Source organism: Corvus brachyrhynchos, unplaced genomic scaffold (genome assembly GCF_000691975.1).
Source record: "Corvus brachyrhynchos isolate BGI_N302 unplaced genomic scaffold, ASM69197v1 scaffold409, whole genome shotgun sequence".
Taxonomy (NCBI): Eukaryota; Metazoa; Chordata; class Aves; order Passeriformes; family Corvidae; genus Corvus; species Corvus brachyrhynchos.
Genome location: NW_008246059.1, coordinates 3459361 through 3476276, shown reverse-complemented (window position 1 = coordinate 3476276; position 16916 = coordinate 3459361). Strand labels below are relative to the sequence as shown.

The following is a 16916-nucleotide window of genomic DNA, read 5'->3' as shown; positions in this document are numbered from 1 at the left end:
GTTCTCTTCTCACATGGGGTCCAGTGGCTCTATGCCTATTTGAAATTCAGCTTCTTCGTTTAGGTGACTAAATGTGACTTTCATCACATTTTAATTTGAATTTTAATTACTAGTCTTTAAGATTTTGATCAGCACTAATAAATTATAGCACAGTCATATGGTATTTAGCTGATTGATTTTTGCATGCTGAAATATAGTCATTTTGAAGAGCAGTAAAAATACTTTCAAGTAGAAGAAATGTTTCAAAGATAAAGGAATTTGTACTGGGTTTGTTCATTTGTGTCCGACCAGAGAGGGAAGTCCTAAATGTGAGCCCTTGTGAGGGCAAAGAAGGTGTCTACTATCCAGTCTGTTTTAAATAAATGCAGGAACATCAAGTCAGGCAATCAGCCCAGGCAAGGCCAGCGAGTGCAGCTTTTGGGAATGGCTTTGTGTTTCCTGGTGGTGGTGCAAGAGGTGAGACATGAGTATACAGTATGGGGTGTTGGTAGCTCTGTTGGTGCTCTGCATTGCAGAACTGGGCTCTAAAAGGCAAATACAGCATTTTTTTGGGTGAGTTCTTGTCCACCTGCATCTGTTCCTGGCTTCTTCCTTTGTTTGGATGGCTTTTCCCTCAGAAGTCTACAACATAACATCAGGAGAATCTTTATTTTCTTTTCCTGCTCTGAAGTGCCCATTTTTAGTTTCAGTTCACCAATAGCATGGCAGGAGTTCTGTAACAGAAAGGATTATAACTAAGCCTCTCTCCATCTAAGCATCTCTGTTCCATAGCTCAGTTGGGAGTCAGCTCTCACTGGCTGGAAAGCTTGTACTGTTACAGGGTCGATACTATAAAACAAAAACAAAAGAAAGTGGATAAAACCCTGGCTCCACTGATGTTAATCACATCTCCTCCATGTCCTCAGTGAAGCGACAATTCTCACCTGTCATGAAGGTACTTGTTTCTTAGGAAGGAGAGAAATCGAAAGCCAGGGATTTGGCAGCACCTTCCACAAGACTTTGCATCCTGAACAGTAAAAAAGTTCAACTCGACCAGTAAGTTGGGGGATTGAGAACCCAGTTATTTCTACTTCCCACTTGATTTGCAGAGAGGATCCCAATCTCCTAAATCTTGCCAAAAGACATCTAAATCCAGAAGCATCTACTCCTTTTGGAGTTTCTGTTTTTCAGTTCTCTCTCTACTTGAGTTTGCAAGTTCTTGCACAACTGAGTAAAATCGCTGAGGCATGCTCAGAAGTCTGTGTCCTGAGGAAATGTCTATGTCTGCCTCAAGATTTTTGGTACACTTTTTAGGCAAACAGGCCTGTGTTTTTGGGTATGTGTTAGAGGCCGGAATATTAAGACAAGTCAGAATTCATTTAGTTCATAATGAACTGCTGTCTGCAGCCTCATTCTAGTTATTGTTTAGGATTCTCAGCTGAAAGGGCAGAGGACAGGGGCTTAGGAGCCTGTTGTTTGGATTTTAAAGGAAAGTTATATGGGGAACATAACTGAAGACAGAAGAGCATTTCTGAAAGCAGGGTTTAGATCTGCTTTTGGCTCCTGGCAGTTCCTTGCTGTCTAATGGCAAAGTTTCAAGAAGAAAGGGTTGATGCGTGATATTTTGTGACAGCTAATATACTTTTCTGGGACAGAGAACAGAACTCAGCCTTCCTCAAGATAAGGGCCACCCTAAACTTGGGAGTTCTGGTACCCAGAATAGTGGCACAATTTATAGCAAGTTAGGGGCAACGGTGTTTCCTTTTCCAGAGCAGATTAGAGCTTCTGATGTTTCGTAGTGGTGACCAACACTTTCTGTACAAACAGTAGATACCTAATTTAAGCAAATGTTGAGACCTACATTAGTTCTTTATTATGTCCACTAATTGTATTGGGAATTTGAATGGTTGTGGAGGACAGGCTAGGTGGCCATCTAGTACTGCCATACCCACAGTGCACCTAATCAGAAAGCTTTCTACCCTGTTTCACTGATACCCTGTCTCCCAAACCTATCACTACTTTTTGCCTATTTGCCTATTTTCATATCCTTCTCAATACTTAGATTATAATTTTTCTGAGGCCAAGACCATTTTCTTTGTTGTTTCTCTGTACAGCAATTGGCATATCATCATCCTCTCAGGTCAACGTGCGGTGCAGTGAGAACGTACCAGCTTTCTTGGAGCTACTTTCTGATTAATAAACATATGATTACATTTCACCAGAGCAGTACAGGAAAGCCTGTACCTTAAATCTTATTGTTGCCAGGACTGTGTCACTGTTTAATGACTAAAACCTCAAAGAAGGTGTAACAGCTGGGAGCCTGCATTCAAGTTGAAGCGCTGTATCAGTGCCTAATTCCCATAGTCTCCTTAGAAAATCTTCTCTCTCCTTTATGGACTAGTAGTCCAATACCCTTCATGAAAATTAAATGCATATAAATAGAATTTTTCAAATATGTGTGCAGTCTGAAGTGCCATTAGAATCAGCCTTGGCTGGTTTAGTCTGATTTTAAAACTGACCTTCAAATATGTGTCTCACTAAATGCATTTCTGGGTGCATTTTTTTGTTTTGTTTTTGGAGATCGTGTCATTGTTATATAGCTGAAGAAGGGGTAGTACTGAAAGCAATGCATCTTGGAATACAAGTAGAACTATTTAGACTCTCTTCTTTAAAGCACAGCTTCTTTATCTATACCTATCCAGTACTTAGAAAGGAAGGATTTCAGGATATTGTGAGCTATATTCTTCTCTTGTTATTCACCTCATGTTAGTAAGCTGCTGTTCTGCAAACTCACTGAAACATACAGACTACTTCCATCTCTGCAGCAAAAAAACCCAAGCTGTATACATCTGATAATAAAAAGGAAACAAATACAGATAGATAGATAGATACATACATACATTTGTTCCTAAATTTCTACTGTTTACTTAAATTATGTTTACTTTTTGGAAAATACATGGATTGTTTATAATAGTTGTTGTAAACTCTTGTGGCCTTTAAGGAGGCATGTGGATTAATTCTCAAAGAATTGTTTTACGAGAGTGCTGTAGCATTTTTAGAATGAGTGCTTAGTTAAAACAGTCACTAAGGGCATGTTACTCACATAGGCATCTTTTGCACCAAACCTGTGTATTTTTTATTATCTATGCATTCTGACATGAATCACTAAGGTCCTTTCATATATGTACACATAACATTAAGCTTAGGAATAGGTCCAGTTGTTCTAAAGTTAGTAACATTCCCCAGAATCATATACTGAATTGGCCCTTTAAGGGCTGTATTACTATGATACAAAATAGATTGAAAGGAATAGTTTGGTTTTATATAAAAGGTGAGGAGTGCAGAGTTTTTTTGGTGGGTTTTGTTTGTTTGTTTGTTTTTAGTTTAAGAGCGCAATATATGTTTTCTTTAGCTGTAAAAGCACAATCAAGGCAACATGATAAGTGAGTCAGTGTTGTAAAAGTAAAACTAATTTTGCCTTCACTCACATGAGCTATAGAAGGAGGAAGCTTTATTGTCCCTGGGAAGGTGATAAGGCAGAGTAATTGTATATTATACTGTCCTGGAACATCTGCCTGAAGACTGTTGGAGCAATTCATCTATCATGGACGATACAGCATGTTTTGTCTTTCTGCTTTAACCCATCCCCACTGCTGGCCTGCACGAAGGTTTTGATAGGGACTGTGCCTGGGCTGGGGCTCACATTAATCAGTCCCCTTGTTCAACACTCCAGCTGACATAATTACAACCTGCGCACAGCAGTTATTCAAGTTGAGTCCTTGTCACTCGTGGTGCGAAACTACACAGCTCAGATCCCGAAGGAGATTGCCTTATCACACAGAACAAGGGCTCACAGGAGTTGAAGAGAATAGAAATGGGAAAATGTCTTCCGGGAGTACTATATATTCCTTTAAAATAAGACATTTGAGAGACTTACAAGGGACAAAGAGAAGCATTGTGCAAGGTCTGAAATGAACAGGTTATTATTTTTAAAAGGATTACACAGGCCATTTTTGTGAAATGGACATGCATTATTAAATAAATCCAGTGGTCTCTCTTATCATTCAGTGGCTCTGCCCTATTAGTTTTCTTCAGAAGTGATAAAATAGTTTTTGACTTGTATAAGCTTTAAGTATCTCTCAGTAGAAATCATCAGAACACAACTAAAAGAAGTGCACATATTATACCATTAAAATTGGCACACACATAAGGGAAGATCTGCGAGGAGTTAAGGGTGAAGGAAGAAGCATGCAAAGGGCTTTCGAAGATGAGCAAGTTCATTAGTTTCTGCTGTTGTGTGATACAGGAATGTGAAAGGTGAAGCCAAAGAAAAAATTTCATATTTTACCATTCTTCCCTCTTTTCATGTTAACCCTCGGTGGGAAAAAAGACAAGTCCATGACACTATCTGTGATAATGAAAGAAGTTTATTTTCATGTAATATGATGGGGTTAATTTTATATGGTTGTGGGTTTTTTCTTTAGGACAGAACCTTTGCATACATGATCGCAGGATAATTTGTTTGGCATTGGTCTATAAAATTCCTCAGTATGACGGAATTTCATTGCCATCCAGAAGGCTTTTGCCCTGGTGTTTAAATTTTTTTCTTCTTGGGTCAGCTTTTTGAAGTAACACCATTCAGGCAGTTCCTATTCTTCTCAGTCAATAGATTTAGAGTGTTGCCCTGATTTCTCATCTAGTTAAAATTGTGCTGTGTCTGTTAAACATAATTGTGTATTGTTGAAAGAACAGTAAAAATGTGTCAGTTCTGGGTGGTCCAATTTTAATCTAATACTTTTACAAGACAGGTTATCTGCTACTTTGAATAGTCTGAAGTAGAAGTGCAGTAGAAACTACTTTATATGTTTTACTTTACATATAGGTATGCTATAAGTCGAATACATAGTTCGGTGCTTTCATTCCATTTCAGTATCTTTTGATGAAGTACACAGCATATTAATTTTCATGTGTAGGTCTCCAGTGAAAGTCCAGCTGCAGGAAAACTGCAATTTCTTACTGAGCAGCAGGGCATCCTTATAGGCAAATGTACTCTTGTACAAATAAAAATCAAGTTTTGCCTGCTCCTTACTCCTAAAACCAGTTCTCCTGGGGTGAATGATGTCTGTGAAGTAAGCTCAAGTAGAGAGCCAAATGCTGCATTTACTTACATTTGTGCAAAAAAATGGCATTAGGAAGACATAATCTGAAGAGAATGATGTTTCTCTGATATATGCTTTCAACACACATTTTAGATTAGCTAATCAATCATACCTCCAACTAAAGACCCAAATTTGACTTTCAGAATCTAAGATAGTTTTGCAGTATTGACAGCCAGGAAGAATATATTTTAATTTGCAGACTGAACAAATTTCCATGACATCATGGAAGCACAATAAATGGCTGACCTCACAATGACATTTTTCAGACTTAAACTGTACTTCTTGGAGACTTTGAGCCCAGAAAAAGCCTTAAGCTCAGCCAGTCTGACCTTCTACATAAAACAAATTGCATAGGTGTTTTTTTTCCCAGTTTGCTCTGTACTGAACCACCTACTTCTGACTGAATTTCATGATCTAGAAAAATATTCAGGTTTGATCTGAAAACAGGTAAAGTTGCAGATCCAGCTTCCCTTCTGTGAAAGATTAATTGCTGAAGAAATTGTGCTTTGTTTCTCTGTTGAATTTGACTGTAACTTGTAGTCATTGCTTTTGGTTTCATATAGGTTTTCTCTAGGTTAAGTTGTCCCTTAATCACACCTTTATTCTGCATTAAGTTACTCATGGCCCAAGCTCAAGTATAATGAGCAAAACAGAAGGGCTTTTTTATTAAGAGTTTTAGAGTACCCCACTTAACTTCTATTTCTATTTATAATCACTTTGCGGCTGTTTGTTTCCTTTTTTAAATGTAGGCAGTAATACAGGAAGTAGATACTCTAGAATTAGGTTCTCCGGTGTTACAAAGAGAACATTACATCCTTCCATTTGCTTGCTACTTCCTTGCTTATACATCTAAAGATAGCATGGGGCCTTTCTGCTTATAGCATCACACTAGAAGTTCACATTAATATGATGGTCTACTAATCCCTAAATCAGTTTCAGTGTCACAGCTTTTCACAGCATTGTCTAAGTTGCTTGCGTGCACTGTGCAAAGGTGGGAAAGCTAACATGTAACTGTGTGTGTACATGTTGTGATTGAACAGGCCTGGCTTCTGAGTCTGCTCTGTATGGTGGCAGTGTCATTGTTATTAATCATGCTGCCAATTACAGTGTTGTCTGCAAATTTTATTAGCAGGGATTTTATATATAGTTTTGGCATGCAGAACAAAAGTGAATCTTTCAGACAATTATTGCTGATTCTTTTGATAAATTGGAGCATTTGAAATGAGGAAGAAAATGACCATCTCTTTTTGCATGGAGGGTTGGGGCTGGGATAGGGCAAGAAGAGGCACTATATTAGCATTAAAAAAACCTACTTTGAGCAGAGATCGTACAGACCACAGTGCCCTGGGTATGAATCCAGGCTGCAAAGCAACAGGATCTACCCTCTAGGGAACCGTGTTGTCACTAAAATGGCTGAAGGAACTGACACAGAGGCCAGTTGGAAGAGCTACCATCTGCATCTGAGATTGACAGGCAGCCTTTAGGGTCTGTTGCTATCATTTCTGACTCCAGCAACATTAGGAGTCCAGTTTCATCTTGTGCAGCCGCTAGATTCCACACCCTTTCCTAGGCTCCATCTGCACTTCTGTATCTGTGAAAATACTTTATGTGTTCCTGAGGATATACAAACAGACTCTGCAGAATTGTTCAGTTACTTTATGTGGTCATTAAAAGAAGTACAATACAGAAAAAAATGATGTTGAAAGGAAATGCATGTCTTCAATTAAATTCATCCCAGCTTTTTAAAAAAATGGATGTTTTCCATGGCCTCATTTCAGCAAGGTATTTGATCATGTACATAAATTTCACCTTGTGAGTCATTCTTTTGAAGTCAACGGGGGCTGCCTGTACTTAAGCCGCACAAATGCGTAAGTACCTTGTTAAATCAGGGCCTATGATACCTAAAGCCCGGTCTCCATCCTCACACCACTGTGGAGATGCTGTTTTTCAGACCAACTTCTCTTTTATGCCATCTGCTCTAAGAAGAAAGGAAAGGGGGAGGGAGGAAGCCCATGAACAATGGAGTGATTATTCTCAGTTACTGTGAAATAGATGAACTCCACCTGCTATTTCTGCCACTTAAACCTTGGCTGACACAGTGCAGCAGTGCACTGTGCACAGCAGACCCCTGCATCCCTCACGCCGCAGGCATGCGGGCCCTTGAGCTGGGCCATCACAGAGACCACTCTGCCTGCAGCAAAGTGGAAGCCAGGAGTTCTAGCAGATGTTGCAGAGAGTTTTCAGAAGCAGATCAGTCCTATGAAAAATTGTTTGATTGTTGTTATTTTTTTTTCTTTGTTAGTTTTGCTTTTTTGTTCTTCTATAGCCAGTAAAAGGAGACACTGAGCCTCTCTCCGAAGAGCTGCTGGGACAGACTCACAAGCTGAGCAGCCCAGCTCTGCACAGCACCTATGAGGACAGTGAGAACCACAGCACAGGGGGAGAGCTGAGGCACATTTCCATACCTTTCTGTACCCTTTCCACCCATTCCTTCCAAGTCTAGCAGTTTGGACATAATTTGCAGGTTTCTGTCTAAAAGCCTCTTCTTCATTTCTTTCTCTTCTTGTAGAAAATAGAATTAATGGAAGCATTTAAGGCAGGGTGCCTTATTTCCTTGGAATCAGAGATGGGTTTTTTCCTGGAAAGAATCAAGTTTTCTTTACATTGTGGAGTCTGTTGTTTTTTTGGGTTATTTTTTACAAAAATACTCTTGACTGAAAAGTCACAGGTAGATCTAGATGCCAGCACTGGGTCTATACTTTGGTTGTTGTTCACTATGCAGGGTTGTAACTGGCTTTACAGATTCATCAGAGGTAAACAAGACTAGAGTACATCACTTCTTATTGCCCTTCAGAATTTCCGGTTACCCTGAATTTGCCTTTAAAAAGCACTCACTTTGGTTATCGTAATGATCAATTACTTGAAACTGTGAATTCTCATTCCAATACGTTGTAAATAGAATGGTGGATCTGTGGCCAAATTACAATTTGGACATGCTAGTCTGCTGAATGGAGCTCAGACACAAGCAGTAATTATCAATCTTCCATCATTTTCTGTGCTGACGCACAAGTTTTTGCTGCTTCCCTACAGGGCTCTGCTACTTTTTAGCAGCCAGCATTGGACATCTGTCACACATACTGTATGTCATAACAAATAGATCATTACAGAAAAAACCGCAAAGCTAAAAATGTAGAAAAGCAGAAAACATTACGATTATTATCCCTGGGTGTTGGTATAATACTATCAGAATAAATCCCAAATACATTTTTATTATTTTCTTTGTGAAACTGACTGTGTTATAAAATCTCATTAAAGCATGTAAATGCAGTATACTCTCTTTTATGGGCTACTTCATATTTTCTGGGTGGCAATACATGCAATACATGGCAGTACATGAAAACATGGCAATACATGTGGCCACCAGGTTGTTGGAAATGCATTTTTACGACACTGTGGGTGTGTATTTCAGTCATTTTTCTTGGTAGGGTTGAGAAGCTGTGAGGAAATATTCACTGCAGAAGCAGCTATGGTGGCAAAGGCATTGCTTTTCCCCAGCAGCTCGTTGTCACTGTCCACCAGAGGTCTTTAGGAACAGCACAGGGAGGTGTTTGGCAGCAGTGCACAGGCAGAGCTGAGCTGGCCCTGGGTGCGTTGTAGTTGCCCTCCTGAGTTCCCACAGAGCCGTGTGCTGCTAATTTCAGCAACAGTATCGTAAGTCCCTTGATAATTGAAGTCGGTTGCAGAGTGTCGGCACTTGTATCCGTGGGATTGTTCCCCCACTCAGTTAAAACCTAAATAAAAGGTAGAACTTTTGCTTTTAAAGGCAAAGAGCAAGGAAAAAGTAACCCAGGTGCATGTTAATAGTAAGAAGGCTGAGAAGATGTATTACGTTTCTTGTACACATATACATAAATATATGTGTATGTTTTAGTATATAATAGTTATTGCAGTTTTATAATATTGGTTTCAACACACTGCCAAATGTATTTTTGGCTATGATATTTTGCTATTTTTTTATTATTTCTTGTGCAATACTGTATTGACTTGTAGCACTGAAGAGGTAAGCTAATACTTCAACTTTTAAACTTGCAGTCTGAATTGCCAGTGGTATGTGCAGATTATGTAGTATTATGTAGCTAGTTTGCACTAACTGGCAATCAGTTTATTTTATTTTAAAACCAGAAATGTAGCTAAATCTTGAGTATGCAGGGAAGATTTTTTGGTTGGTTTGTTTGTCTGGGTTTTTGCTAAGTAGAAGTTGGGCAGAGTGACTGTCATTGTGGAGGTTTTGATTGAATAAGCCTGTTTGTATAATGTAATTACCACAGATTGAGGTATTTGTTTCTTTCCTGTCAAGAAAATATTGCCCATTATGTTGTTTACCACCACCCTACTGAATGCTAGTTTTCATACAGAGACATGAAACATGTTTAGAAACAAAGGCAGCAAGAAACAAAGGCAGGCTAGAAGGGTTGTATTTTGGAAAGCAGTAACGCTGAAAACAACCTGAAAGGTCCCTGCGTTTAACTGAGTGTGCAGGAGCTCTTGGTGCTGCAAGGAGTATCCAGGAGTTTCCAGAACCTTTGGCTGCAAGTGGAGAATGCTAAGGGTGGGGAAAGTCATGTTATCCATGTATGCAGCACTGGTGTGAAATGTGAATGCATTCAAAACTTAAAGCAACTGAAAAGAGTGTAGGGAGAACCTGATGATTCCTTAAAATGAGTTGAAAGGAACTCAGTCTCTGTAGCTCTTCCACTGGAGGCCTGGGTTTCAGGGGATTCTACAGGTGAGCAAGGTGTGTTGGACATATAGCAGTGTTAGCTGGATGCAGGGGGATAAGAAGTATGACAGTTTGTAAAAGGGAGAGTGATCAGCTGAAGAGTAATTAGGCCGTGATTTCAAAGGACTCCCTGTTGGTCTCCATCAGAAACCATGTTTTAGTACCAAAAGGGTTATGGTTGGGCAAATGTTTATGGACTTTGCTATCCATGAGGTCAAAATAAATGTTCCATGTGACTTTGCATTTCTGAAAAGCTCTTCTAGTGTAATTACATTATTGCAATTTTGATTTAAAGACAGTTTTCCAAGTTAGATGGCATTTTCTGTGAAAAAAATATCTAAAAAGTTTGGTGGATAACTGAGGTTAAGAATCTACAATAGCATATTGCTTCATTGAGAAGTTTGCATTCATCATAACTGCTTTTATTTTTGGAAGGAAGTATCTGGAGACTTTGCTATTTTTCAATCAAAATGCTGCAATTTCTGTGTACTCACCGGTTGCATAGCACAGTATAAAAGGTGCAGAAGACCTTCAGAATGCTGTCTATATGAGAGTGAACTTGATTCATACTGAAAAATGGGGAAAATAGAAAGCTTTTCAATTAGTTGGTTGTATCACTGTGTTTGTTTTTATGTTGTAAATAGTGACGTCAATGGAGGTGCCGTAACTCCTTTACGTTATATGCATTTCTCTTCAGCAAGAGGATGTTTATACCTGATGTGCTGGAGAAGACCTTTTGAAAAATGCTTATTTTGTGAAAATAAGAGTCCTACAAGGTGCTAAAATTTTTAAAACTTAGTGGACTAGATAATTAACATTTTGCCTCATTTGCACCTCTGAAACCTTCCATTTCCATGTCTTGCAGTAAGTATCTTTCTGAAAATGTCAGGCACTGCATAATGGAAGAGTGTTCTAATTTCAGTTTCTTATTAGTAAACAGGAAAAAAAAATGAAAATGGATTACTTCCTGCTGTATTTCATTTAGCTGTTTAATACAGTGCTAATGTATTCTCATGTAGAAAACCCTTAAAAATATAGAAACATTCCTATTCAGCATGGGCAAATTTAGAATTGACAGATGTTTTGTGAACTTCTTTTATTTCATGATTTTTATCCAAAACACGGTGTAAAAGATAAGGACAGCAAGTAGCTCTGGTATTGGGCAGCCACAAGCCTGCAGTTAACTACTGAACTTGGCTGTTTACAGAGGCTGCTCGAACCAGCGCTGCTGGCAGAGGGGAGTGCAGAGCACAGCCTGCTGCATCCAGCCACGAGGCTGGGGATGAGTCCCTCTGCACAGGGAAGGGATGCCCAAATCCCTGTACTCACACAGCTTGTACTGCTTGCTGGTGAGACTGGCTGGCTGAACTCTGCAAGTTTGGAAAGAAGGAAGGGATGGTGGGGGAATAGTGACTGACGGACAGCAGTAACTCAGCAACTGCTGGCAGCAGTTACTGAGGGGACCTTCAGGCCCACTGTTTCCTCCCAGCTCAGATTTGCTCCAAGACTCATTGTTCCCCCCATGTTTCCCTGCTGCTGACTTTGAACTCCCACCTCTGTCTCCTGCAAAGTGCATGTCTGTGCTCTGCCATCCCAGACCCCTGAACAGTGCTGCTGCTTACAGTGGGGTAGGCCTAGTTTTGCAGAGAAAGCCAGTCTTTTGCACACTACAGCTTGCCAATGCAACTGAGAAAATGTCTTCATAGGGGCACTTATACTACCTTTTAGGGGCTAAAGGAACAACTGGACTTTTTGGGTTAAGGAGGAAGACAGTTATGAGGACTTTTGTCCCATGCCATGCACCAGAAGCATGATTTTCCCACTCTTCTGCAGACCAGGAACTCTGTTTCTTGCTTTTAGCACAAAGCCCTGGTTTTTTTGGTAAAAGAACTAAAGCATATATATATATAGATAGATATATATAAAAGGATAGGAGAAGGAAGGCAAAGTAAACAGAGGCAACAGCTTCTCATGTTGAGAAAATGTCTGGCCATTTTATCTAACTCCTAACCTTCCACTTTATTTCGCTCTCCCAACAAAGTGGATCAATGGTACTAAGAGGCAAGGATGCAGACGGCTGTGGAATGGGGCATCGGGCTTCCTTGTCACTCTATGTATGATCCTGTGCAAGCTGAATGACCACTGAAAACTTGAATAAACTGTTTGCAATCGGAGCATCCCAACTAAGGAGAGACAGAGAGCTGGGACTGGTCAGCCTGGAGAAAAGACTCAGGGCATGTCATCAGTATGCACAAATATCTGAAGGGAATCTCTAAAGTCGAGGAAGCCAAGCTCTTTTTCAGTGGTACTCAATGACAGGGCAAGAGGCAATGAGTACAAGCAGGAAGACAGCAGGTTTCCTCTGAGCATCAGGAAATGGGTGACTGAGAACTGGCACAGGCAGCCCAGGGAGGTTGGGAAATATCTTTGAAGATATTCAGAAACTGCCTAAAAATGGTTCTGGGCAACTGGCCATGGGTTATCCTTCCTGAGCAGCAGGGATGGACCAGACAATCTTGAGAGGTCCGTTTAAACCTTAAGCATGCTGTGATTCTGTGACTAAAGCACAATTTTACGATTGACAAGTCATTTCCAATTTATGATACTTGAATATGCAGCAACCTTAATTTATTGAGAGCAGAAAAAGGTACCTGGTAGGTAGGAATGGACTTGTAATGGCAACATGGAACAGGCAGCTAGAGCAGCAATGGGAACATACTGCTGTGTGATGAACATCACAGACAAATGCCCTTTTTTGTCTTTATCCAGAAGAGGTTTTCTGTTCATCCTAAGCAGTAGCTGCTTTTCTCAGGAGGATCTTACCATCTGTCTCCCTTATTTCAAAGTGTTATCCTTTACAGAAATGTGGGAGCTCTCCTGGATTTGGAAAGTAGGCCTGTGCCCTTCCCAATATATCAGTCTTTGATGGAGGACGTCATACAGCTTTGTTGTGTAGGAAGTATGGGCTGAGTTTTTCAGCTCCTCGTATTTCCTGTTCATCTGCAATGTACCTTAGCAACATGTTCCATCTCCTCTTTTGCTGTGTGTAGCACTGACAAGACACTGAAAACTCTATGCAAGCCTCCTTCTTCCCTTTAATAGGGTTTTTGTGGGGTTTGCATCATGTCTCAAACCTTCACATCTAATAAGAAGACTTACTGCAAGATGTGAAATAAAAAGAAAATTTTTATTGTGTTTCTCTGCATCTGAATTGAATATAAACTCATTGACTATAGCTTTAGACTAATTAAGTCTCTCTAACGAGTTCCCTTCCTGTTACTGCAGAGCATGGTCAAATTGACAGAAATATATACATTTGATTTTAAAAATGGATCATGAGGATGAAAGCATGCTTACATTAAGCAGTGGTAATAATAATTTAACTTAGAAACCTCTACTGTAGCTTTACTGAAATACAGGCTAGTCTCCTAAAACCTGCATCCATTTGTTTGTGGCTGTAATTCAGACTGGAACTCAAAAACGAGAAAGACGTTCCTCAAACGTTTCTACTAGGCTGGGCTCTATCTTCCAAATTTCAGAACAAAGGAAATCTATATTTCAAGGTTTATAAACACCTGGAAGTGAATCCTATAAACACAAGGCCTGTCAAAAGCTTAACTATCATCACTATTGCAACATTCTAATGTTTTAGTTAGATTCTTGTCATGACATAGCTTTAACAAAAATACAATGCTGTTTAAAATCACAGACCTCTGTGTTTACTCATATGTGCTGAAGTGCTGTAACCACACACACAATGTGTTGGTGGGGGTGTTTTGTGTCAGACATATAATAACATACTTGTACAGTCCATGGAAGAAGACTCCTAATAAAACACATGTACAAACACACTGAATAATTAAAAAATATTTTATATGCAGTACACTTTTGTCTTGTCATATTTTAAGGTATCACTTGGCTTCAAAAGTGCTTGGATTTGCCAGTTGTTACCTACATGCTTTACCTTATGATGGCAATTGCTGCTTTGCAACCTAATATGAGGGGCCGTTTGTAATGCCTTGTGATCTCATATTCCTCATTTCTGATTAAGCCTTCCTTGTCACATGGAAAAATATGGGTTTAAATTTTTTATATCTGTATGTTGGTGTGTTTAGTGACAGATTTTTACTGATGACTGAATAAATGAGGCTTCAGGATTGCTCTGTTTAAAGTGGCTGGAGCAAATTCCAAATGAAAGGAGATAGAACTGGCCTTTTATGACTTGAGTGGGCTGGGTTTTCTTCACAACTCTTACATAGATTTCCACAGATCCTTTATATATTTCACAGAAATATTTCAAAGTAAAAAGTTTTACATCTTTCCTTAATATAGATTGAGAGCTGAGCTAAAAGAACACAGATATTTTATTTCAGATTTGTATGCTCTGCTTTAATCTACTGCCCTTTAAAGTATAACCCCTGATAGAAGGTTACCAGGTTGTCTCCTGCTTTCACTGCAGTATACATTACCTTTTTTTACTTTTTTTGTAAAATACATATTTGATTTTAACAACATTTATGAGCATTGTAACTTTTTTAGAGCTGAATCCCTGAAAGATGCTGAGGACCAATATTTTCTATGTTTTTCAGTGATAAGTGTCTTCTCTGACATTCTCAGGCATCTGATCATTATACCAGTATATAGCAGATGGACATGACAGAGGGTGAGCTTTGGCAGCACCGTAAGGCAGATACCAACTTTACTATGACCATTTCCGAGGGAGAGACAAGCATTCCAGCAGAACTTCAAGCTGCTACTTCCAGTTTATTTTGGGGGTCCTTTTTTTAGGTGCCTTTTACTGTGGTATTTCTAACAGTGATGGGTATATAACCAGTTGCCCAAAATACTACAGTTGTCTTCTTTGAGTATTTGTAAAGTATTATACATTTATTGCATAATGTAAAGTATTATGCATTTAGTTTGCATGAGTATTCGTACTTTTTTCAGTTAGGCTGAACTACTGTTCTTAGTTTGGCAATAATAATAATATATGCTAGTAAGAAAGTCTAAAAGTTAAGCGAAACCCCAGAGCAATGGTACACATGTATAGTTCTGTTCTTTTGATTCAAGAATAAATATACTGGGTATTTCTGATTGAAATGAATGGAGCAGCAGTGTATTTTATGTAGGATTCATCACAAAGTTTGAATAAATAGGAAATTCTAATGCAAAATAATTTTGTCATGAGACTGGAAATTTTAAAGACTAGAAATTAAAAATTACTGCCATATGGATCTTATTGTAAGGGAAATGTGAAATCTTTTTCTATTCAATTTTTTTCAGAAATATGATTATAAATATTGCTTTGAAATGTGTTAAACTAATTGTATATGTATTCTGACTTCTATGCATGAAAACTCCCCTTCTTTCACAAAAGCTGTGTTTAAGATGTAAACCAGAATCTGTGTGTATTTTCAAAAATATGTAAACTTGAACAACTCAATTCTCTTTCCTAGGAACAGTTCACATAGTGAGATGAAAGTTGGTGGAACATACTTGCAAGAATCATTCACAACAACTCCTGTTGAATTTAGGAACTGTGTAGGAAAGGTTCATGCGAGCTCCTCTGGGAATATTATAGGCATTTGTGTATTTCAGTTTTCCTAAGTAAAAACTTTTGCTTAATTTCTGTCCATCACTGACTACCATGAGAAAAATAGAAATTCTGTAAATACATCAAATCAATCATTCTCGTTCAGATGTAATGTTCAGTTAACCTGAAACAGCTTTGGGAGCCTTCATTCAAAGGACAACATTTATGCAAAACCTAAGAGGATGCAAAAAATGTACAGATAATGAAAAATGAGTGATGACTACTGATTTTCTGTTATAACACTAGGTTTTATTTTAATCACTAGTTGGAAATAAATTCATATATATCTTTTTCTTTTTTTCATTGCTTTTTAGGTCTAACTGTGCAGAAAATATCCGTAAACACATCTTGCATACGGGAAAGCATGAAGGAGTAAAAATGTATAACTGTCCTAGGTGTGACTATGGAACAAATATCCCTGTGGAGTTTCGCAACCACTTGAAAGAACTACACCCAGACATTGAAAATCCTGATCTGGCATACTTGCATGCTGGTAAGGTCCTTCCTCCCTTTGCTTACAAATTCTTTTCTAAATGCACCTTCTTAAATGATTGTAATAAGAAAACAAGAAGTTATTATCGTTTATTCTGAAGAAGAACATGGTTTTAAAATGGGCTTAATCCTCTTCAAGTTTTCCAGGGCTGAAGATTATGCATTAAGCACTGAAATCTACTCATGTTACACAAGCAAATCTTGCAGTTCAATAAACAGACATCAGAAGTGCATGCTATTTAGATGCCTTGTTTTGAAATCTAGCTGAACTTTTAGGGAGAAATATTTGTTAACATTTTTATTAAGTCCCTCTGCCCATGATATTCCCCCAAGAACAGAAAAAACAAAATTCCATAGGAAATGTTGTGGTAAATTAATGCACTGCTTTAAAAATTCTTAGATTTCATTCCAAAAAAGTACACTGTTCCTCATTAAAAGATAGAACAGCAGAGATCAACCAACAGCCTAGATGTGTGTTTTCAGGCTGTGCGTTAGAGAGCACACACATGGAAGTCACTGGAGGAATGAAAAACAAAAACATTGCTTTGGAAACAGGAATTAAAATAAAAGAGATGGGGTGTTTTCTGTTTAGAACAAGTTTTTGGGTTTTTTTTTCCTTTGTTTTTGGTTTTTTTTTTAATAGATTCTACAGTTGAGAGTAGAAGGCAGAAGTTTAATGGAAGCATCAAGTTAGGAGAAAAAAGGAGTTCAGTGGTAGGAGGTTAGGAAATATAATACAAAATTAGTGTGGCGCTTGAATGAAATGTGATCTTAATGCAGGAAGAGCAGATAACTTAGACATCACTGTGGAAAGACAAGTCAGAGCAGTGGGAAAAAAGAACAGATGGTGAGAAGAAAGAGTTGGGGAATCCAGAGGAGGAAGAAGCGATGTGGGCCAAAGTCTCCCTGAGAT

General features: G+C 38.7%; 1 protein-coding gene across 2 annotated transcripts in view; it reads left to right on the top strand.

Annotated features, from left to right (window-relative positions):
* Positions 1-16916, top strand: part of ZNF407 (zinc finger protein 407) — a 338591-nt gene that overhangs the window by 224183 nt on the left and 97492 nt on the right. For both annotated transcript variants that reach the window (XM_017746161.1, XM_017746162.1), the window contains exon 8: positions 15826-16004. In XM_017746161.1, the coding sequence (XP_017601650.1) occupies positions 15826-16004 (179 nt within the window). The remainder of the gene's footprint in view (positions 1-15825; positions 16005-16916) is intronic.